Source organism: Symsagittifera roscoffensis, chromosome 1 (genome assembly GCF_963678635.1).
Source record: "Symsagittifera roscoffensis chromosome 1, txSymRosc1.1, whole genome shotgun sequence".
NCBI classification, from domain to species: Eukaryota; Metazoa; Xenacoelomorpha; order Acoela; family Convolutidae; genus Symsagittifera; species Symsagittifera roscoffensis.
In genome coordinates, this window is record NC_087062.1 from 63,232,260 (window position 1) to 63,256,462 (window position 24,203).

The window sequence follows — 24,203 nt, forward strand, 5'->3', positions numbered from 1 at the left end:
AGAGAAAATATTACACAAACATAATCTCATCATACTACCGCAGCTATATCAAACGGAGGTGCTGCTCAGATCGCATGATCAGAGGGACATCAAGAAATAGTCAAGGTGCAACTAAGAATACTGCACCGATATGACTGGCCAGGAATGAGGGAAGCTTGCGAAAGTTGGGTCAACGCACGTTTGTCGTGTCTACAGGTGAAAGACCCGAGGTAAATGAAGTTCCCTCTCAAAATGGTGGAAAGCTCAGAATTCAATGATATCGTACAGATAGACCATCAAAAGATATGTATGACGGAATCGGGATATAACCAGATATTGGTAATCATAGATCACTTCACGAAACTAGCGGAAGCAGTACCGTGTCAGATGGCCTCGTTTAAAGAGGAAGCTGAATAACTCGGACTAGATCAAGATTCAAGGGAGTGGCTGTCAAACGAGAAGGAAGGTGAAGGGGAAAATTTGTCCAAGGAGTCAGAAGAATGGGACAAAAGCTCAGTAGAAAGTGAAGATGAGCAAGACGGTTTGTGCACGATATTAGCGAAAGAAAAATGATGAAATCGTGATTGGGAAACGCAGACTGATCCCTCCTCCGGGACATACAACCTGGACCATTACGACATGAACGGAAGAGAAGAACTAGAGATGATAGCGCTGTCAAGAAAACTTTTTAGGGGATTATTATGCAGTTCAAACGTCAGGACGAATCTAGAGCCGGAGAGTGACAGAGAAGTCTTGAGCAGGATGGTGTGCGTCAAACCTAAGGATGATATTCACAACCCAGAAGAACTGAATGGGCAAATGATGGCACTGAAAGGGCATGTGAAGGCAAGGTACCGGCTATCGGACTAGATACGAGCACAGAACAGCGACAAGATGACCAGCAATCTCTCCAAATGGATCCGAACGAGAGTAAATGAGAGAAGAAACCTAGAGGAGGACAGTTACAAGATCTTGAGCTAGTTCTACGAGGAACAGAACAGCTTACTCTCCCGCATAGCAGATGATGGGATGGCCTGCAAGAGAAGAGATGAAGAGAAAATATTTCACAAACATAATCTCATCATACTACCGCAGCTATATCAAACGGAGGTGCTGCTCAGATCGCATGATCAGAGGGACATCAAGAAATAGTCAAGGTGCAACTAAGAATACTGCACCGATATGACTGGCCAGGAATGAGGGAAGCTCGCGAAAGGTGGGTCAACGCATGTTTGTCGTGTCTACAGGTGAAAGACCCGAGGAAGGTGAAGTTCCCTCTCAAAATGGTGGAAAGCTCAGATTTCAATGAGATCGTACAGATAGACCATCAAAAGATATGTATGACGGAATCGGGATATATTCAGATATTGGTAATCATAGATCACTTCACGAAACTAGCGGAAGCAGTACCGTGTCAGATGGCCTCGTTTAAAGAGGAAGCTGAATAACTCGGACTAGATCAAGATTCCGGGGAGTGGCTGTCAAACGAGAAGGATGGTGAAGAGGAAAATTTGTCCAAGGAGTCAGAAGAATGGGACGAAAGCTCAGTAGAAAGTGAAGATGAGCAAGACAGTTTGTGCACGATATTAGCGGAAGAAAACGGAAGAAATCGGGATTGGGAAACGCAGACTGAACCCTCCTCCGGGACATACAACCTGAACCATTACAACATGAACGGAAGAGAAGAACAAGAGATGATAGCGCTGTCAAGAAAAATTTTTAGGGGATTATTATGCAGTTCAAACGTCAGGACAAATCTAGAGCCGGAGAGTGACAGAGAAGTCTTGAGCAGGATGGTGTGCGTCAAACCTAAGGATGATATTCACAACCCGGAAAAACTGAACGGGCAAATGATGGCACTGAAAGGGCATGTGAAGGCGAGGTACAGGCTATTGGACTAGATACGAGCACAGAACAGCGACAAAATGACCAGCAATCTCTCCAAATTGATCCGAACGAGAGTAAATGAGAGAAGAAACCTAGTGGAGGACAGCTATAAGTTCTTGAGCCAGTTCTAAAAGGAACGGAAGGGCTTGCTCTACCACACAGCAGATGATGTGGTGGCCTGCAAGAGAGGAGATGAAAAGAAAACATTACACAAACATAATCTCATCATATTACCGCAGCTATATCAAACGGAGGTGCTGCTCAGATTGCATGATCAGATGGGACATCAAGGAACAGACAAGGTGCAACAAAGTTTACTGCACCGATATGACTGGCCAGGAATGAGGGAAACTTGCGAAAGGAGGGTCGACGCATGTTTGTCGTGTCTACAAGTGAAAGACCCGAGGAAGAGGAAGTTCCCTCTCAAATTGGTGCAAAGATCAAAATTCAATGAGGTCGTACAGATAGACCATCAAAAGATATGTATAACGGAGTCGGGATATAACCAGATATTGGTAATCATAGATCACTTCACGAAACTAGCGGAAGCAGTACCGTCTCAGATGGCCTCGTTTAAATAGGAAGCTGAATAACTCGGAGTAGATCAAGATTCCGGGAGTGGCTGTCAAACGAGAAGGAAGGTGAAGAGGAAAATTTGTCCGAGGAGTCAGAAGAATGGGACGAAAGCTCAGTAGAAAGTGAAGATGAGCAAGACAGTTTGTGCACGATATTAGCGGAAGAAAAATGAAGAAATCGTGACTGGGAAACGCAGACTGATCCCTCCTCCGGGACATAAAACCTGGACCATTACGACATGAACGGAAGAGAAGAACTAGAGATGAAGGCGCTGTCAAGAAAACTTTTTAGGGGATTGTTATGCAGTTCAAACTTCAGGACGAATCTAGGGTCTGAGAGCGACAGAGAAGTCTTGAGCAGGATGGTGTGCGTCAAACCTAAGGATGATATTCACAACCCGTAAGAACTGATCGGACAAATGATGGCACTGAAAGGGCATGTGAAGGCGAGGTACAGGCTATCGGACTAGATACAGGCACAGAACAGCGACAAGATGACCAGCAATCTCTCCAAATGGCTCAGAACGAGAGTAAAGGAGAGAAGAGACCTAGAGGAGGACAGCTATAAGATCATGAGCCAGTTCTACAAGGAGCGGTTGGGCTTACTCTACCACACAGCAGAGGATGTGGTGGTCTGCAAGAGAAGAGATGAAGAGAAAGTATTACACAAACATAATCTCATCATACTACCGCAAATATATCAAACGGAGTTGCTGTTCGGATCGCACGATCAGATGGGACATCAAGGAACAGACAAGGTGCAACAAAGTATACTGCACCGATATGACTGGCCAGGAATGAGGGAAACTTGCGAAAGGAGGGCCGACGCATGTTTGTCGTGTCTACAAGTGAAAGACCCGAGGAAGAGGAAGTTCCCTCGCAAATTGGTGGAAAGATCAGAATTCAATGAGGTCGTACAGATAGACCATCAAAAGATCTGCATGACGGAATTACGATATAACCAGATATTGGTAATCATAGATCAGTTCATGAAACTAGCGGAAGCAGTACCGAGTCAGACGGCCTCGATTAACGAGGAAGCTAAAGAACTCTCACTAGATCAAGAGTCCGGGGAGTGGTTGTCAAATGAGAAGGATAGTGAATAGGCAAATTTGTCCGGGTAGTCAGAAGAATGGGACCAAGACTCAATAGCGAGTGAAGATGAGCAAGAAAAGTTGTGCACGACATTAGTGGAAGAAAAAAATAGAAATCAAGACAGTGAAATGCAAAACGATCCCTCCTCCGGGACATACAACTTGGACCATTACGACATGAACGGAGGAGAAGAACTAGAGATGATAGCGCTGTAAAGAAATTTTTTCAGGGGATTATCATGCAGTTCAAACGTCAGGACGAATCTAGAGCCGGAGAGTGACAGAGAGGTCTTGAACAGGATAGTATGCGTCACTTTTAAGGATGCTATCCACAACCCGGGAGAACTGAACGGGCAAAAGATGGCACTGAACGAGCCTGTGAAGGCGAGGTACAGGATGTCGGACTTGAAACGAGCACAGAAAAACGCCAAGATGACCAGCAATCTTTCCAAATGGATCTGAACGGGAGTAAAGGAGAGAAGAGACCTGGAGGAGGACAGCTACAAGTGATTGAGCCAATTCTACAAGGAGCGGTTGGGCTTACTCTACCACACAGCAGAGGATGTGGTGGTCTGCAAGAGAAGAGATGAAGAGAAAGTATTACACAAACATAATCTCATCATACTACCGCAGCTATATCAAACGGAGTTGCTGTTCGGATCGCACGATCAGATGGGACATCAAGGAACAGACAAGGTGCAACAAAGTATACTGCACCGATATGACTGGCCAGGAATGAGGGAAACTTGCGAAAGGAGGGCCGACGCATGTTTGTCGTGTCTACAAGTGAAAGACCCGAGGAAGAGGAAGTTCCCTCGCAAATTGGTGGAAAGATCAGAATTCAATGAGGTCGTACAGATAGACCATCAAAAGATCTGCATGACGGAATTACGATATAACCAGATATTGGTAATCATAGATCAGTTCATGAAACTAGCGGAAGCAGTACCGAGTCAGACGGCCTCGATTAACGAGGAAGCTAAAGAACTCTCACTAGATCAAGAGTCCGGGGAGTGGTTGTCAAATGAGAAGGATAGTGAAGAGGCAAATTTGTCCGGGTAGTCAGAAGAATGGGACCAAGACTCAATAGCGAGTGAAGATGAGCAAGAAAAGTTGTGCACGATATTAGTGGAAGAAAAAAATAGAAATCAAGACAGTGAAATGCAAAACGATCCCTCCTCCGGGACATACAACTTGGACCATTACGACATGAACGGAGGAGAAGAACTAGAGATGATAGCGCTGTAAAGAAATTTTTTCAGGGGATTATCATCCAGTTCAAACGTCAGGACGAATCTAGAGCCGGAGAGTGACAGAGAGGTCTTGAACAGGATAGTATGCGTCACTTTTAAGGATGCTATCCACAACCCGGGAGAACTGAACGGGCAAAAGATGGCACTGAACGAGCCTGTGAAGGCGAGGTACAGGATGTCGGACTTGAAACGAGCACAGAAAAACGCCAAGATGACCAGCAATCTTTCCAAATGGATCTGAACGGGAGTAAAGGAGAGAAGAGACCTGGAGGAGGACAGCTACAAGTGATTGAGCCAGTTCGACAAGGAGCGGTTGGGCTTACTATACCACACAGCAGATGAGATGGTGGCCTGCAAGAGAAGAGATGAAGAGAAAAAATTTTACACAAACAATATCTCATCATACTACCGCAGCTATATCAAACGGAGTTGCTGTTCAGATCGCACCATCAGATGGGACATCAAGGAACAGACAAGGTGCAACAAAGTATACTGCACCAATATGACTGGCCAGGACTGAGGGAAACTTGCGAAAGGAGGGTCGACGCATGTTTATCGTGTCTACAAGTGAAAGACCCGAGGAAGATGAAGTTCCCTCTCAAATTGGTGGAAAGATCAGAATTCAATGAGGTCGTACAGATAGACCATCAAAAGATCTGCATTACGGAATTAGGATATAACCAGATATTGGTTATCATAGATCACTTCATGAAACTAGCGGAAGCAGTACCGAGTCAGACGGCCTCGTTTAAAGAGGAAGCTGAAGAACTCTGACTAGATCAAGAGTCCGGGGAGTGGTTGTCAAATGAGAAGGATTGTGAAGAGGCAAATTTGTCCGGGGAGTCAGAAGAATGGGACCAAGACTCAATAGCGAGTGACGATGAGCAAGAAAGTTTGTGCACGACATTAGCAGAAGAAAAAAGAAGAAATCAAGACAGGGAAATGCAAACTGATCCCTCCTCCGGGACATACAACTTGGACCATTACGACATGAACGGAGGAGAAGAACTAGAGATGATAGCGCTGTAAAAAAATTTTAGGGAAATATCATGCAGTTCAAACGTCAGGACGAATCTAGAGCCGGAGAGTGACAGAGAGGTCTTGAACAGGATAGTATGCGTCACTTTTAAGGACAATATCCACAACCCGGGAGAACTGAACGGGCAAAAGATGGCACTGAAAGAGCCTGTGAAGGCGAGGTACAGGATGTCGGACTTGAAACGAGCACAGAAAAACGCCAAGATGACCAGCAATCTCTCCAAATGCAATGCACAACCAGGGAGAACTAAACGGGCAAATGATGGCACTGAAAGAGCCTGTGAAGGCGAGGTACAGAATATCTGACTTGATACGAGCATAGAAAAACGCCAAGATGACCAACAATCTCTCCAAATGGATCCGAACGAGAGTAAAGGAGAGAAGAGTCCTAGAGGGGACAGCTATAAGATCTTGAGCCAGTTCTACAAGGAACGGAAGTGCTTGCTCTACCAGGCAGCAGATGATGTGGTGGCCTGCAAGAGAAGATATGAAGAGAAAACATTATAAAAACATAATCTCATCATACTACCGCAGCTATATCAAACGGAGGTGCTACTCAGATCGCATGACCAGATGGGACATCAAGGAACAGATAAGGTGCAACAAAGAATACTACACCGATCTGAGTGGCCAGGAATGAGAAAAGCTTGCGAAAGATGGGTCAACGCATGTTTGCAGTGTCTACAAGTGAAAGACCCGAGGAAGATGAAGTTCCCTCTCAAATCGGTGGAAAGCTTAGAATTCAATGAGGTCGTACTGATAGACCATCAAAAGATATGCATTACGGAATTAGGATATAACCAGATATTGGTTATCATAGATCACTTCATGAAACTAGCGGAAGCAGTACCGAGTCAGACGGCCTCGTTTAAAGAGGAAGCTGAAGAACTCTGACTAGATCAAGAGTCCGGGGAGTGGTTGTCAAATGAGAAGGATTGTGAAGAGGCAAATTTGTCCGGGGAGTCAGAAGAATGGGACCAAGACTCAATAGCGAGTGACGATGAGCAAGAAAGTTTGTGCACGACATTAGCGGAAGAAAAAAGAAGAAATCAAGACAGGGAAATGCAAACTGATCCCTCCTCCGGGACATACAACTTGGACTATTACGACATGAACGGAGGAGAAGAACTAGAGATGATAGCGCTGTAAAAAAAATTTCAGGGAAATATCATGCAGTTCAAACGTCAGGACGAATCTAGAGCCGGAGAGTGACAGAGAGGTCTTGAACAGGATAGTATGCGTCACTTTTAAGGATGCTATCCACAACCCGGGAGAACTGAACGGGCAAAAGATGGCACTGAACGAGCCTGTGAAGGCGAGGTACAGGATGTCGGACTTGAAACGAGCACAGAAAAACGCCAAGATGACCAGCAATCTTTCCAAATGGATCCGAACGGGAGTAAAGGAGAGAAGAGACCTGGAGGAGGACAGCTACAAGTGATTGAGCCAGTTCTACAAGGAGCGGTTGGGCTTACTATACCACACAGCAGATGAAGTGGTGGCCTGCAAGAGAAGAGATGAAGAGAAAAAATTTTACACAAACAATATCTCATCATACTACCGCAGCTATATCAAACGGAGTTGCTGTTCAGATCGCACGATCAGATGGGACATCAAGGAACAGACAAGGTGCAACAAAGTATACTGCACCAATATGACTGGCCAGGACTGAGGGAAACTTGCGAAAGGAGGGTCGACGCATGTTTATCGTGTCTACAAGTGAAAGACCCGAGGAAGAAGAAGTTCCCTCTCAAATTGGTGGAAAGATCAGAATTCAATGAGGTCGTACAGATAGACCATCAAAAGATCTGCATTACGGAATTAGGATATAACCAGATATTGGTTATCATAGATCACTTCATGAAACTAGCGGAAGCAGTACCGAGTCAGACGGCCTCGTTTAAAGAGGAAGCTGAAGAACTCTGACTAGATCAAGAGTCCGGGGAGTGGTTGTCAAATGAGAAGGATTGTGAAGAGGCAAATTTGTCCGGGGAGTCAGAAGAATGGGACCAAGACTCAATAGCGAGTGACGATGAGCAAGAAAGTTTGTGCACGACATTAGCGGAAGAAAAAAGAAGAAATCAAGACAGGGAAATGCAAACTGATCCCTCCGCCGGGACATACAACTTGGACCATTACGACATGAACGGAGGAGAAGAACTAGAGATGATAGCGCTGTAAAAAAAATTTCAGGGAAATATCATGCAAATCAAACGTCAGGACGAATCTAGAGCCGGAGAGTGACAGAGAGGTCTTGAACAGGATAGTATGCGTCACTTTTAAGGATGCTATCCACAACCCGGGAGAACTGAACGGGCAAAAGATGGCACTGAACGAGCCTGTGAAGGCGAGGTACAGGATGTCGGACTTGAAACGAGCACAGAAAAACGCCAAGATGACCAGCAATCTTTCCAAATGGATCCGAACGGGAGTAAAGGAGAGAAGAGACCTGGAGGAGGACAGCTACAAGTGATTGAGCCAGTTCTACAAGGAGCGGTTGGGCTTACTATACCACACAGCAGATGAAGTGGTGGCCTGCAAGAGAAGAGATGAAGAGAAAAAATTTTACACAAACAATATCTCATCATACTAGCGCAGCTATATCAAACGGAGTTGCTGTTCAGATCGCACGATCAGATGGGACATCAAGGAACAGACAAGGTGCAACAAAGTATACTGCACCAATATGACTGGCCAGGACTGAGGGAAACTTGCGAAAGGAGGGTGGACGCATGTTTGTCGTGTCTACAAGTGAAAGACCCGAGGAAGAGGAAGTTCCCTCTCAAATTGGTGGAAAGATCAGAATTCAATGAGGTCGTACAGATAGACCATCAAAAGATCTGCATAACGGAATTAGGATATAACCAGATATTGGTAATCATAGATCACTTCATGAAACTAGCGGAAGCAGTACCGAGTCAGACGGCCTCGTTTAAAGAGGAAGCTGAAGAACTCTGACTAGATCAAGAGTCCGGGGAGTGGTTGTCAAATGAGAAGGATTGTGAAGAGGCAAATTTGTCCGGGGAGTCAGAAGAATGGGACCAAGACTCAATAGCGAGTGACGATGAGCAAGAAAGTTTGTGCACGACATTAGCAGAAGAAAAAAGAAGAAATCAAGACAGGGAAATGCAAACTGATCCCTCCTCCGGGACATACAACTTGGACCATTACGACATGAACGGAGGAGAAGAACTAGAGATGATAGCGCTGTAAAAAAATTTCAGGGAAATATCATGCAGTTCAAACGTCAGGACGAATCTAGAGCCGGAGAGTGACAGAGAGGTCTTGAACAGGATAGTATGCGTCACTTTTAAGGACAATATCCACAACCCGGGAGAACTGAACGGGCAAAAGATGGCACTGAAAGAGCCTGTGAAGGCGAGGTACAGGATGTCGGACTTGAAACGAGCACAGAAAAACGCCAAGATGACCAGCAATCTCTCCAAATGCAATGCACAACCAGGGAGAACTAAACGGGCAAATGATGGCACTGAAAGAGCCTGTGAAGGCGAGGTACAGAATATCTGACTTGATACGAGCATAGAAAAACGCCAAGATGACCAACAATCTCTCCAAATGGATCCGAACGAGAGTAAAGGAGAGAAGAGTCCTAGAGGGGACAGCTATAAGATCTTGAGCCAGTTCTACAAGGAACGGAAGTGCTTGCTCTACCAGGCAGCAGATGATGTGGTGGCCTGCAAGAGAAGATATGAAGAGAAAACATTATAAAAACATAATCTCATCATACTACCGCAGCTATATCAAACGGAGGTGCTACTCAGATCGCATGACCAGATGGGACATCAAGGAACAGATAAGGTGCAACAAAGAATACTACACCGATCTGAGTGGCCAGGAATGAGAAAAGCTTGCGAAAGATGGGTCAACGCATGTTTGCAGTGTCTACAAGTGAAAGACCCGAGGAAGATGAAGTTCCCTCTCAAATCGGTGGAAAGCTTAGAATTCAATGAGGTCGTACTGATAGACCATCAAAAGATATGCATGACGGAATCGGGATATAACCAGATATTGGTAATCATAGATCACTTCACGAAACTAGCGGAAGCAGTACCGTGTCAGACGGCCTCGTTTGAAGAGGAAGTTGAAGAACTCGAACAACAAAATGGAATCGGAGGTAAAGCAGTCAAGTGGAACCGGAAACTTGAGTGGCAAAATTTGGGACGAGCATGAACCCTCCCCAACACAGAAAAGAAGAAGATAAAGACGTTATCTCTCAGTGAGTGTTTTTGTTTTCGAGTGCGTAGTTATCTCTCATTGAGAAAGTAACTCTTTTCTTGCACTAAACTACTGATGATCTGAATTAACAACTATTATGGATTATTATTATTCATTTATTTTCAGGACTTTACAGAAGTCAACAGGTCTCAATTATTTGTAAAACAGTTACTGTACAAAAAAATTCCAGTAAAATGTAACCGGAGGTACAGCAGTCAAGTGGAAACGGAGGGTTGAACGGCGAAAATCGGGAAAAATTCGAACCCTGCCTAACAGAGAAAAAAAGAAAATAAAAATGTTATGCTTCAGTGAGAGTGTAATCGTTGAGAGTGCACTTACCTCTTCGTGGGAGTATAAATATTTTCTCGCCCTAAACTGCTCGAGATCTAAAACAACTATTATTATGAAGCTGAACTAAATCGTTCAGATCATTACAGCAGTCAACTGGTCTCAATTGTTTTAAAAACATTTAAGGTTATGTTTGAATCACAGCATAGTGGAGCCGGATGTACAGCAGTCACTCGAAACTGAAGAGTTGACTGGCACAATTGGGGATAAAATTGAGTCCTCCCGGACAGAGAAAAGAAAAAAATAAACACGTTATCTCTCAGTGAGAGTGTAATCTCTCGGTGAGAGTATAACACTTTTCTCGCCCTTAACTACTAATGATCTGAAACAACAATTGCTATATAGTTAAATTATTTCTTTCAGAGCCTTACAGCAGTCAACAGGTCTCAATTATTCAGAAAACAGTTACTGTAACAGGTTATTACAGTAAAGTGGAACCATAGGTACATCAGTTAAAAAGAACCGGAGGGCTAAAGGGCAAAATTCGGGACCAATCCGATCTCTCGCGAACAGAAAAAAGAATAAGAAAACGACGTTATTCTCGGTGAGAGTGAAATTATTGAAAGGTGTAGATATCTCCCAGTGAGAGTGCAACTTTTTTCCACGCCCTAATCTACCTTTGATGTAATTTAACCATTATTAAGAAGTTGAAATAAATCGTTCAGAGCATTACAGCACTAAGCAGGTCTCAATTGCTTAAAAACAGGCAGTATAAAAAAGACTTACAAGAAAATGGAATCGGAGGTAAAGCAGTCAAGTGGAACCGGAAAATTGAGTGGCAAAGTTTGGGAGGAGCACGAACCCTCCCCAACAGAGAAAACTAGAAGATAAAAACGTTATCCCTCGGTGAGTGTTTTTTTTCGAATGCGTAGTTATCTCTCATTGAGAGTGTAACTCTTTTCTTGCCCTAAACTACTGATGATTTGAAACAACAACTATAATGGATTATTAAAATTCAATTATTTTCAGGGCTTTACAGCAGTCAACAGGTCTCAGTTATTTGTAAAACAGTTACTGTAAACTGAATTCCAGTAAAATGTAACCGTACGTACAGCAGTCAAGTGGAACCGGAGTTTTGAATGGCAACATTCGGGACGAATCCGAACCCTTCCGAATAAAGAAAAGAAAAATATAAGGGCGTTATCTTTTTGTGAGAGTGTTATTGGAAATGAAGCAGTCAACAGGGCTCAATTTTTTTTCTACAAAAAACAGTTACTATAAAGTAGTATTACAGAAAAATTAACCGGAAGTACAGCAGTCAAATGAAGTTGAAGGGTTGAGTGGCACAATTTAGGACAAGTCTGACCATTCCTGAATACATATAAGAAAAAAATAACAACTTTACTCTCGGTGAGAGTGTAATTATTGAAAATGTAATTATCTCTCGTTGAGATTATAATTTTTTTCTCGTCGTAAATTGCTCATGATGTGAAAGAATAATTTTTTTTTGGAATTGAAATAAATCGTTGGAAGCATTACATCAGTCAACAGGTCTGAAAGTCTTAAAAAACAATTACTGTTAAAAAAAATACAGAAAGTCGAACCGGAGATACAGCTTTCAAGTGGAAACGGAGGATTGAGTGGAGAAATTCGGGAAAAATCCGAACCCTGCCTACAGAGTTATGTTTCAGTGTAAATGTTGAGAGTGCACTTACCTCTTGGTGAGAGTATAATTTTTTCTCGCCCTAAACTACTCAAGATCTAAAACAACTATTATTATGAAGCTGATTTAAGTCGTTCAGAGCCTTACAGCAGTCAACTGGTCTCAATTATTTACAAAACAGTTACTGTAAAAAAAGAAGTACGGTAAAGTGGAACCGCAGGTAAGACAGTCAAATGGAAGCGCGAGACAATTCTGACCTCTGCCGAACAGAGAAAAGAAGAAGATAACGACTTTATCTCTCGTTTAGGAGGTATTTGGCATTACAGCAGTCAACAAGACTCAATTGCTGACAAAACAGTTTTTATAGGATGTAATTTCAAAAAGTGGAACCGGACAGTTGAGTGGCAATTTTCGGATGAATCCGAACACTCCTGCTTGCAGAAAAGAAAAAGATAACGAGGTTTTCTCTCGGTGAGATTGTAATCGGATTCGACCGACTTTTTTCTCGCGCAGTCTAATCATGATCTGAAATATAAAATAGTTCGAGGCATTAAAGCAGTCAATGGGTCTCAATTGTTTTGAAAGATTTTAATGTAAAGTTTGAATCACAGTAACGTGGAGCCGGAGGTACATCAGTCAGGTGAAATTTAAGGGTTAAGTTGCACAATTTGGTACGAATCCAAACCCTTCCGAACAGAGAAAAGAAGAAAATAATCACGTTATCTCTCAGTGAGAGTATAATTGTTGAGAGTGCTGTTATCTCTCGATGAGAGTATAAAACTTTTCTCATCCTAAAATACTCATGATCTGAAACAATTAATATTATTTAGTTAAAATAAATCTCTCAGAGCCTTACAGCTGTCAACAGGTCTCAGTTGTTTCGAAAACAGTAACTGTAACAGGGAATTACAGTAAAGTGGACCCGGAGGTACAGTAGTCAAATAGCACCGGAGGGCTGAATGTATGCAAATTCGGGACGAGTCCGAACCCTCCTGCTCAAAGAAAAGAAGAAGATAACGACGTTATACCTCGGTGAGTGTGTAGTTTTTTCTCGTACTATCCTACTCATGGTCTGGAACAATTATTATTATGAAGTTGCAATAAACTGTTCAAGGCATTACAGGAAGCAGCAGTCAAGTTGAACCGGGGGGTTGAGTGGTGAATTTTGGGGCGAATCCAAACCCATCTGCTCAAAGAAAAGTAGAAGATAACGACGTTATCTCTCGGTGAGAAGTTAATAGTTGAGAGTGAAACTGTCTCTCGGTGAGAGTTTAACTCTTTTTTCACCCTAAACTACACATGATCTGAAACAATTATTATTATGAAGTTGAATTAAATCGTTCAGGACATTACAGCAGTCAACAGACGTCAATTTTTCACGAGAAAGTAACTGTAAAAAGGTCTTACAATAAGGTGGAACCGGAGGCACAGCAGTCAAGTGGAACCAAAAGGTTGAGTGGCGAAATTCGGGAAAAATCCGAACCCTGCCTAACAGAAAAAAAAAGAAAATAAATACGCTATGTTTCAGTGAGAGTGTAATTGTTGAGAGTGCACTTATCTGTTGGTGAGAGTATATATCTTTTCTCGCCTTAAACTACTCGAGATCTAAAACAACTATGATTATGAAGCTGAAATAAATCGTTCAAAGCATTACAACAGTCAACTGGTCTCAATTGTTTATAAAACAGTTACTGTAAAAAAAAACATTTACGGTAAAGTGGAACCGGAGGTAAGACAGTCAAATGGTCTCAATGGTTTACAAAACTGTTACCGTAAAAAGGAATTACGGTAAAGTGGAACCGGAAGTAAGACAGTCAAATGGAAACGCGAGACAAATCTGAACCCTCCCGAACAAAGAAAAGAAGAAGATAACGACGTTATCTCTCGGTGAGGAGGTAATTGGCATTACAGCTGTCAACAAGAATCAATTGTTCACAAAACAATTACGGTAGGGTGTAATTTTAGAAAATTGAACCGGAGATACAGCAGTCAAGTGGAATTAAAGCTTTGAGTGGCAAATTTCGGACGAATCCGAACCCTCCTGCTTGGAGAAAAGAAAAAGATAACGAAGTTTTCTCTCACTAAGATTGTAATCGGATTCGAGTGACTCTTTTCTCGCCCAGTGTAATCATGATCTGAAATAACAATTCTTGTGCTAAGTACTTGAGTTAAGTAAATTAGTTCGAGGCGTTACAGCAGTCAACAGGTCTCAATTTTTTTTTTAATTTTTCAAAGTAAAGTTTGAGTCACAGTAAAGTGGAGCCGGAGGTAAATCAGTCAAGTGAAACTGAAGGGTTGAGTGGCACATTTTGGGACGAATCCAAACCCTCCCGAACAGAGAAAAGAAGAAAAAAAACACGTTATCTCTCAGTGAGAGTAGAGTCGTTGAGAGTGCCGTTATCACTCGATGAGAGTATTACACTTTTCTCACCCTACACTACTCATGATCCAAAGCAACAATTTTTATGTAGTTGAATTAAATCGCTCAGAGCCTTACAGCATTCAACAGGTCTCAATTGTTTTGAAAACAGTAACTGTAACAGGGAGTTACAGTAAAGTGGAACCGGAGGTACAGTAGTCAAATAATTCTTTTCTCGCCTAAACTACTCACGATCTGAAACAAAAATTAACATGTAGTTAAATTAAATCGTTCGGGGCCTTACAGCAGCCAACAGGTCTCAATTGTTTACAAAACAGTTAACTACAAAAGGGAATTACAGTAAAGCCGAACCGGAATTACAGAAGTCGAGTTGAGCTAGAGGATTGAACGGCAAAATTCGGGACGAAGCCGAAGGATCCCGAACAGAGAAAAGGAGAAAATAACGACGTTATCTCTCTATGAGAGTGTAATTAGCATTACAGTAGTCAACAAGACTCAATTGTAACAAAGCCGTAACTGTAAAGTGGAACTATAGCAACCCGCAACCGGAAGTACAGCAGTCAAGTGGAATCGGATGCTAAAAATTCGACTTAAAGGATGTATCAAAACACTGAAGTTTTATCTGCAAAATTTTACACTTTAGAAATTAGGCAAGTTGCTCCCATAGTTATTTTTATTCATGAGCAATTCATTAACTATATCTGCTACATCAACTGGAGTTTGAAATGAATAAATTAGACACAATAAACATTTGCAGCCATGCTTTATTTTAAAATACTCCTAGACATTTGTTAAAAATTAAAATCAAAGTAAACAAGACTGCTCGTATCAGGGCGAAGCCATGAAAGTTCCGACTGCCTTTTAAGGTCTATGGAGCATTAATAAGATGAAAAATTTCAATGTAATAAAAAAAAAATTTGAAAAAATTTGAGATTTTTTTTAAAAAAACATCCCCCACACGTCATTTTAAGTACAAAGTGATAGATTTTGCGCCTATTAACAAATCAATTATGGCATATAAGCTTCCTTGAACCAATTTGGAACGATTTCTAAGACGGATTAAATCTCACTTACGCGTTAATAGCGCGAAATTTATCGTGCGTTAATTGTCCCAAATTGGCCAAAATGGCAATCTTTAAATCAGCATAACTTTACGAAAAATGATCACAGGTAAAATATCTTTTCAAATTTGAGCTCAGGACAACAATACCTTTCGAATGATATAAAAAAATTCCGTCAAAAATGGCTAGTTAAAAAGTCGAAATTTGTCTGAAGAAAAAAAAACCCACCCCGAGCACAAATATTCCGTTACTTTCGTATCGAAAGTCGGAACAAAAAGACTGCTCGTGTCAGGGCGAAGCCCTGAATGTTCCGACTGCCTTTTAAGATTTATTGAGCAGCAATAATACATAAAAAAATTAAATGAACTAAAATTAAATGAAATTTTTTTTTTCTAAAATTTGAAATTTTTTATGAAAATCATCTCCCCACACGCCATTTAAAGTACAAAAAGATAGATTTCGTTCCTTGTAACAAATCAATTATGGCAAATGAGCTTCGTTCAACCAAATTGGAACGATTTATAAGACGGATTAAATCTCCGCTTACGCGTTAACAGCGCGAATTATATTGCGCGTTAATTGTCCCAAATTGGTCAAAATGGCCAAAATGGAAATCTTTAAACCCTCATAACTTTACGAAAAATGATCACAGGTGAAATATCTTTTCAAATTTAAGCTCAGGACAACGATATCTTTTGAAAGATATTAAAAAATTCCGTCAAAAATGGCTAGTTAAAAAGTCGAAATTTGTCTGAAGAAAAAAAAAACCCACCCAGAGCACAAATATTCCGTTACTTTCGTATCGAAAGTCGGAACAAAAAGTAACAAGACTGCTCGTATCAGGGCGAAGCCCTGAATGTTCCGACTGCCTTTTAAGGTTTATGGAGCAGTAATAATATTTAAAAATTCAATGAAATAAAACAAAATGAAAAATTTTTTTTTTCTAAAATTTGAAATTTTTTATGAAAATCATCCCCCCACACGCCATTTTAAGTACAAAAGGATAAATTTTACTCCTTGTAACTAGCCAACTATTGCAAATAAGCTTCTTTTAACCAATTTGGAACGATTTCTAAGACGGATTAACTCTCCGCTTACGCGTTAATAGCGCGAAATATATCGCACATTAATTGTCCCTAATTGGCCAAAATGGCTATCTTTAAACCCCCGTAACTTTACGAAAAATGATCACAGGTGAAATATCTTTTCAAATTTGAGCTCAGGACAACAATACTTTTCGAATGATATTAAAAAATTCCGTCAAAAATGGCTAGTTAAAAAGTCGAAATTTGTCTGAAGAAAAAAAAACCCACCCCGAGCACAAATATTCCGTTACTTTCGTATCGAAAGTCGGAACAAAAAGTTTGGGAACTTTATTTTGCTAGCTGCCCGCTGTTTCTCTTATCAGTTTTGATTTATCGAAAGAATTAAACTGAGCTCTCAGTTTAAAGCGGACTACGAAAAGAATGTCTGAAAATGACCACAAAAATTAGTAATTCGATATAAAGCTTAAAACAATAACTATGATATAGTTTGCTTGACAAAACTCTGTAGACTTTGCTTCAAAAATTGTTTTTTTTTATCTTTATTATTCTAAATAGGTTTTCTATCTTTTGAATTTGCATAAATCGCTATAAAAATTATAAGCTGAATTTCCTGGATAATTTTAAAGATCTTCGAAAAACCTTATGAAGATACGTTCAAAATTTTATGAAAACTTCAAATGAGCTGCAGAGCCATCAAACAGGTTTCTGATAATGTAATCATGCTTATTTTGACAAGTCAAAGACTTATAAAACACAATAAAATTTTTAAAATTCCTTATAAACATAAAAACACATCAAGATTGTATTTTTATATTCTTTGCTATCTTTGCTCAATCCTCAAGATTCTTCAAAATCTTGTCGAGATATTCAAGAAGATTGGACCTGAAAAAACAATAATTATTAGCGCTTTGTGAGTGGCTGAGAACATTTTTGGCTTGATGTCGCTAATTCTTCGGTTTGGCTTGAAATCGCGTTGGCTTGATGTCCAACAACCCATCAGATTATCTTCTCGATTCGACCTAGCCTGGATTAATAATCAATATTGAACTTTTTTCCTGGTATGTCTTTTAAACTTTTCCGAGCGGAATATCCGGTAAATAAATGGCTCGTTTCGTGACACAGCTGAACAATGTAAGCAGATTGCACGTGACATTCAAGAAACTTCCGATGGTTTCCAGCAGACTGAAATTAGTTATCAGGTGAGGCACGCATAATAATGCAATTGAGATGAAATTCTGGGCGCACATAACTGAGTAGACAAAAAAGCAAGCGGCAAAACTGCGCGATTTGGATCGGATGTTCGGATTTGTCACTTCTGAGGTCATTTGCCGTTCGTCGCTCGTACTCGTGGAGCTGGAAGACCTATCAGTCATCGCAACACTTTGAGAAACCGCGGCGAGATCGTTTGTCACTGAAACATTTCGAATCATCAGTCAGACCTTAAATCTAATCAAAATATATGTATCAACTTCTTTTATCGTCAAAGGTTTTTTTTTATTCAAATTTGAAACATTTCATCGTATCAAATGCTTTTTCTGTAATTGGTTAACAAATTTTCCTTTTTGAAAGACAAAATTATTGACCAGCATCAAACCAACCTATAAGTCAAAACGCAGTTTATAATTTGATTTTATTTCCATTTGGAAATTTCCGACCGACTCTAGAAATTGTGCAATCTAATGTTTTTTCAATTTTATCCTCACGACACTGCTCTTTTTTTGGATCCTAGGCCAGTGATTTAATTCGAAAACTATTCTTCTAATATTCTTCATGATTTCTATTAATTTTTATCATCTTAAGGCAATTTATATTTCTTCTGTTCGAAATTTGTCGAACCTCGTCCACGATAGTAATCATCCTCAATTTGAGTTCGTTGAAATACTTCTCGGAAGTTGGGCTTGTACGATAAATTGTATCGAAAATCACTGTTTATTTCGTAGTTTTCATTACAACAATCGTCAATGGCTGTGAAGTGCGCGATGTATTGCGGATCACTGCTAATTCGGAGCCTGCGTTGGATCTCTTGTTCCAGAACTAAGACACAAGTAAGTTCCGAACGAGTGGCCACAAAAAATGAGACTTTTGCATTGCAAATTGAAAAATTCTGCTATCGCAAAAAACAACGAAAGGCCAGGGGTGCTTTTACTGCTACTTGAAATTCGGCGAACATTTGAAATGCGGAACTTACAAGCCAATATCTTCGCTGCCTATTGTATGTAAGATATTTGGAAAAATTATATGCGTTGGGATGGATATAACTTCGTTTCACATGAATATCAAAAATTAACAATGAAACTGTTACTGCAACTGTCTACGGTCGTTGCAATTGTGAATGCTGTTGAAATTATAAATCATTGTTTCAACGTAAAAATTACCGCATCATGCAGTTTTATTGTTCCGGCATTCGAAGAAAACGGAATATTGATGCTCGGTGTGGTTGTTTTTATTCGGTCAATTTTCACCGGTCGAAAAAATAATTTTCAACAAAACCTTATTGTACCCCATTCAAGATAGTGACTTCTTGAGTTCAAATATAACAAGACTGCTCGTATCAGGGCGAAGCCCTGAATATTCCGAATGCCCATTAAGGTTTATGGAGCAGTAATATCATTAAAAAATTAAAAGTAATAAATTGAAATGAAATTTTTTTTTTCAAAAATTTGAAATTTTTTAATGAAAATCATCCCCCCACACGCCATATAAAGTACAAAAGGATAGATTTCGCTCCTTGTAACAAACCAATTGTGGCAAATAAGCTTCTTTTATTCAATTTGGAACGATTTCTAAGACGGATTAACTCTCCGCTTACGCGTTAATAGCGCGAAATATATCGCGCGTTAATTGTCCCAAATTGGCCAAAACGGCAATCTTTAAACCCTCATAACTTTACAAAAAATGATTACAGGTGAAATATCGTGTCAAATTTGAGCTCAGGACAACAATACCTTTTGAATGATATAAAAAAATCTGTCAAAAATGGCTAGTTAAAAAGTCGAAATTTGTCTGAAGAAAAAAAAACCCACCCCGAGCACAAATATTCCGTTACTTTCGTATCGAAAGTCGGAACAAAAAGTTTGGGAACTTTATTTTGCTAGCTGCCCGCTGTTTCTCTTATCAGTTTTGATTTATCGAAAGAATTAAACTGAGCTCTCAGTTTAAAGCGGACTACGAAAAGAATGTCTGAAAATGACCACAAAAATTAGTAATTCGATATAAAGCTTAAAACAATAACTATGATATAGTTTGCTTGACAAAACTCTGTAGACTTTGCTTCAAAAATTGTTTTTTTTTATCTTTATTATTCTAAATAGGTTTTCTATCTTTTGAATTTGCATAAATCGCTATAAAAATTATAAGCTGAATTTCCTGGATGATTTTAAAGATCTTCGAAAAACCTTATGAAGATACGTTCAAAATTTTATGAAAACTTCAAATGAGCTGCAGAGCCATCAAACAGGTTTCTGATAATGTAATCATGCTTATTTTGACAAGTCAAAGACTTATAAAACACAATAAAATTTTTAAAACTTCCTTATAAACATAAAAACACATCAAGATTGTATTTTTATATTCTTTGCTATCTTTGCTCAATCCTCAAGATTCTTCAAAATCTTGTCGAGATATTCAAGAAGATTGGACCTGAAAAAACAATAATTATTAGCGCTTTGTGAGTGGCTGAGAACATTTTTGGCTTGATGTCGCTAATTCTTCGGTTTGGCTTGAAATCGCGTTGGCTTGATGTCCAACAACCCATCAGATTATCTTCTCGATTCGACCTAGCCTGGATTAATAATCAATATTGAACTTTTTTCCTGGTATGTCTTTTAAACTTTTCCGAGCGGAATATCCGGTAAATAAATGGCTCGTTTCGTGACACAGCTGAACAATGTAAGCAGATTGCACGTGACATTCAAGAAACTTCCGATGGTTTCCAGCAGACTGAAATTAGTTATCAGGTGAGGCAGGCATAATAATGCAATTGAGATGAAATTCTGGGCGCACATAACTGAGTAGACAAAAAAGCAAGCGGCAAAACTGCGCGATTTGGATCGGATGTTCGGATTTGTCACTTCTGAGGTCATTTGCCGTTCGTCGCTCGTACTCGTGGAGCTGGAAGACCTATCAGTCATCGCAACACTTTGAGAAACCGCGGCGAGATCGTTTGTCACTGAAACATTTCGAATCATCAGTCAGACCTTAAATCTAATCAAAATATATGTATCAACTTCTTTTATCGTCAAAGGTTTTTTTTTTATTCAAATTTGAAACATTTCATCGTATCAAATGCTTTTTCTGTAATTGGTTAACAAATTTTCCTTTTTGAAAGACAAAATTATTGACCAGCATCAAACCAACCTATAAGTCAAAACGCAGTTTATAATTTGATTTTATTTCCATTTGGAAATTTCCGACCGACTCTAGAAATTGTGCAATCTAATATTTTTTCAATTTTATCCTCACGACACTGCTCTTTTTTTGGATCCTAGGCCAGTGATTTAATTCGAAAACTATTCTTCTAATATTCTTCATGGTTTCTATTAATTTTTATCATCTTAAGGCAATTTATATTTCTTCTGTTCGAAATTTGTCGAACCTCGTCCACGATAGTAATCATCCTCAATTTGACTTCGTTGAAATACTTCTCGGAAGTTGGGCTTGTACGATAAATTGTATCGAAAATCACTGTTTATTTCGTAGTTTTCATTACAACAATCGTCAATGGCTGTGAAGTGCGCGATGTATTGCGGATCACTGCTAATTCGGAGCCTGCGTTGGATCTCTTGTTCCAGAACTAAGACACAAGTAAGTTCCGAATGAGTGGCCACAAAAAATGAGACTTTTGCATTGCAAATTGAAAAATTCTGCTATCGCAAAAGACCGAAAGGCCAAGGTGCTTTTACTGCTACTTGAAATTCGGCGAACATTTGAAATGCGGAACTTACAAGCCAATATCTTCGCTGCCTATTGTATGTAAGATATTTGGAAAAATTATATGCGTTGGGATATAACTTCGTTTCACATGAACATCAAAAATTAACAATGAAACAGAAAAACTTTTACAGCAAAGGTCTACGGCCGTTGCAATTGTGAATGCTGTTGAAATTATAAATCATTGCTTCAACGTAAAAATTACCAGTAAAAATGCAGTTTTATTGTTCCGGCATTCGAAGAAAACGGAATATTTATGCTCGGTGTGGTTGTTTTCATTCAGTCAATTTTCACCGGTCGAAAAAATAATTTTCAACAAAAACTTATTGTACCCCATGCAAGATATTGACTTCTTGAGTTCAAATCTAAAAAAAATGTTTTACCTCCGATTGTTTTTTTATAAAATTTTCAGGGTTTGGAAGTTGCCAAATTTGCCATGTTCTGGACTAAATTTTGCGCGCTTTGAAGAGTTTATTCATAATGCTGAGAGCGTAACGCGAACAATTTATGCGTGAAGAATATTCCTGCACAACAAAATCGTTCCAATTTGATTGAAGCTAGCTAATTGGTCATATTAATTTCGTACGACTCAAAGTTTTACAGTTAGATATTATCCAAAATGTATAGGTTTTCAATATTTTTTTTTCAAAAACTATTCGATATGAATTAAGGGAGAGTCGGAACGTTCAGGGCTTTGCCTTGATATACGAGCAGTCTTGTAACTCTTTTAAAAGCGTTAGATGCAGTAGCTTTTTTTGATTTTTGGAAAAACCTTTTCTATTGGTTTTAGGATAAAAATTAAAAATTCATTAAAACCGTACCTAAAAAATAGACACGACTGCTCATATTTTAGGTCAAAGCCCTGAATGTTCAGACTGCCCCTTAGTTAATATCGAATAGTTTCGGGGGAAAAAAATATTGTAAAACTATAAATTTTGGACAAAATCAAATTGTAAAACTTTGAGTCGTACCAAATTACTTCGAGCAAATTTGGATAAATAATTTTCGTTTTTGAAAGAAAAAAACATTGACCAGCATCAGATTGACCTACAAGCCAACTAGCTAGCCTCAATTCACTTTGGAACAATTTTTTTGCGCAGGATAATTTGCCACGCATAAATAATTCGCGTTACGCTCTCAGCATTATGATTAAATTCTTCAAAGCGCGCATGATTTAGTCCAGAACATGGCCTAATAATTGGAGGTAAAATATTTTTTTTAATTTCAACTTAGGAAGTCGATATCTTCATGGGGTATAAAAATTTTTGATTGAAAACTATTATTTCGATTGACGAAAGTTGGCTGAACATAAAAAAAACCACACCGAGCACAAATATTTCGTTTTCTTCGAAAGTCGGAACAAAAACAATGTATTTACGTAGATAATAAAATTCAGACTTGAAATCAGAAGATAATAGTGCTCTGCAGAGTTCAGTTTTGAGATTCATTCTGTTTCTACGTTTGCACAATCTTCAATTTTGCAGTGTTAGTTGATTAGATTAGAATTTACGGCCAAATAGATGACCTGGGATAAAAACGTTTGAATTTATAACGATGTATCTAGCTGGATGGCATCTAATACACTGATGGCGAAGGACGACAAAACAAGCGCTTAACATCAATATACATGCCACCATTTTTGTATCATTGAGTAACAAAAAACTCACAAACTCAATTGTCTGAATTTTGTATCAGCTTAATTGACTTCGGCCGAATTGTCTGGACGCGATATCAAATAGTAACATTTTTTGTTCGAAATTTAAAAACTTAAAAATCATAACAAAATTATGCAACTAATTTGCAATATTGTCTATAAAAATTTATCCCCAGGTTGACTTCCATCAACGAAAAATGCTCATCGCACAATTTCAAAGACGGAGTGCATGGAAAATGTTTATCATACAAATTCCATATATGAAATTTGTACGATAAGCAAATTTTACTTTGATGCAAAAAAAAGAAGAAAAAATTCAAGTTTCAGGGATTTTTTTTCTCTGTTTTTTATCCCAATATCATTTTCATGCTTAATGCTTAGCTAAACATTTTTGGGAATACATTTCATGCAAAAATTTGTGTTTTTTTGCCTATAACGTAGTCCAGGCTGAATTTCTTTATACAAAAACAACAAAACTGACCGAGAACTTTTATGCGAAACTAGACTAGAAATTTTTATAGCTTTTACATTGTAAGATCTTTTTTAGTTTCTCCAAATAATTTCAGGCCACGGTTTTTTGTCTTGTAAAATTTTTGACCAAAAATTTTCTAGCCATATACAAAAATTTAAAAAGTTCATTCATAATTTTGAGTTAAACTTGAGTATTTTTTCATACTTAATTACTTAAATGCCGAATATTTGTGTAATTTTTTCCCTTCAACACATGGGGTTTCTCTTATGGGAGAAAATAATTAGTTTTTGTGTTTTCGGAGAAAACACTAAAATATTTAACAAAACATAAAAAGTTATAAGTTTTTGACTCATGGAAAAATGCTTGGCATATAATTTTCATATATGAAAAATGCTTATCGTAGAGTTTTTTACAATTTTCTGTAGTATGAAGTTGTACAAAAAAGTATGATGAACATTTTTTCCATATATAAAAATTGCAAGCATTTTTGGTCATCCCGGATCGACTAGCTAAAAATAACTGATTTTGGAAAGAAGGATTATTCTGAAAAATGAATGCAAAATGTTTTTTGATTATGAAGGACACGTACTTTGCAATTTTCAAACAAAATTATAAGTGAATCGATGAAAAGCAAACAGCATTCACGTT

At 39.1% G+C, this 24,203-nt stretch overlaps 4 protein-coding genes across 4 annotated transcripts in view; 3 read left to right on the top strand and 1 right to left on the bottom strand.

Moving 5' to 3' along the window:
* The window catches only part of LOC134847372 (transmembrane 9 superfamily member 4-like), a 530,188-nt gene that overhangs the window by 470,704 nt on the left and 35,281 nt on the right, over positions 1–24,203 (bottom strand). The window lies entirely within an intron of this gene.
* On the top strand, positions 5,242–5,562 carry LOC134839140 (uncharacterized). The gene has a single exon (XM_063854592.1). It carries the CDS (start codon positions 5,242–5,244, stop codon positions 5,560–5,562), a length of 321 nt encoding a protein of 106 aa, XP_063710662.1.
* Positions 7,432–7,752, top strand: LOC134839150 (uncharacterized). Its single transcript, XM_063854605.1, has one exon. It carries the CDS (start codon positions 7,432–7,434, stop codon positions 7,750–7,752), a length of 321 nt encoding a protein of 106 aa, XP_063710675.1.
* LOC134839157 (uncharacterized) lies at positions 8,150–8,784 on the top strand. The gene is made up of 2 exons (XM_063854616.1): positions 8,150–8,295; positions 8,451–8,784. The coding sequence occupies exons 1-2, from the start codon at positions 8,150–8,152 to the stop codon at positions 8,782–8,784; spliced, it is 480 nt and encodes a 159-aa protein (XP_063710686.1).

What these genes read in the sequence shown, in the direction of transcription:
- LOC134839140 (XM_063854592.1), top strand. Translation starts at nt 5,242, where the DNA reads ATGGGACATCAAGGAACAGACAAGGTGCAACAAAGTATACTGCACCAA.
- LOC134839150 (XM_063854605.1), top strand. Translation starts at nt 7,432, where the DNA reads ATGGGACATCAAGGAACAGACAAGGTGCAACAAAGTATACTGCACCAA.
- LOC134839157 (XM_063854616.1), top strand. Translation starts at nt 8,150, where the DNA reads ATGGCACTGAACGAGCCTGTGAAGGCGAGGTACAGGATGTCGGACTTG. An exon ending in CTGGAGGAGGACAGCTACAA is followed by an intron (nt 8,296 to 8,450) that starts GTGATTGAGCCA and finishes GTTGCTGTTCAG; the next exon opens with ATCGCACGATCAGATGGGAC.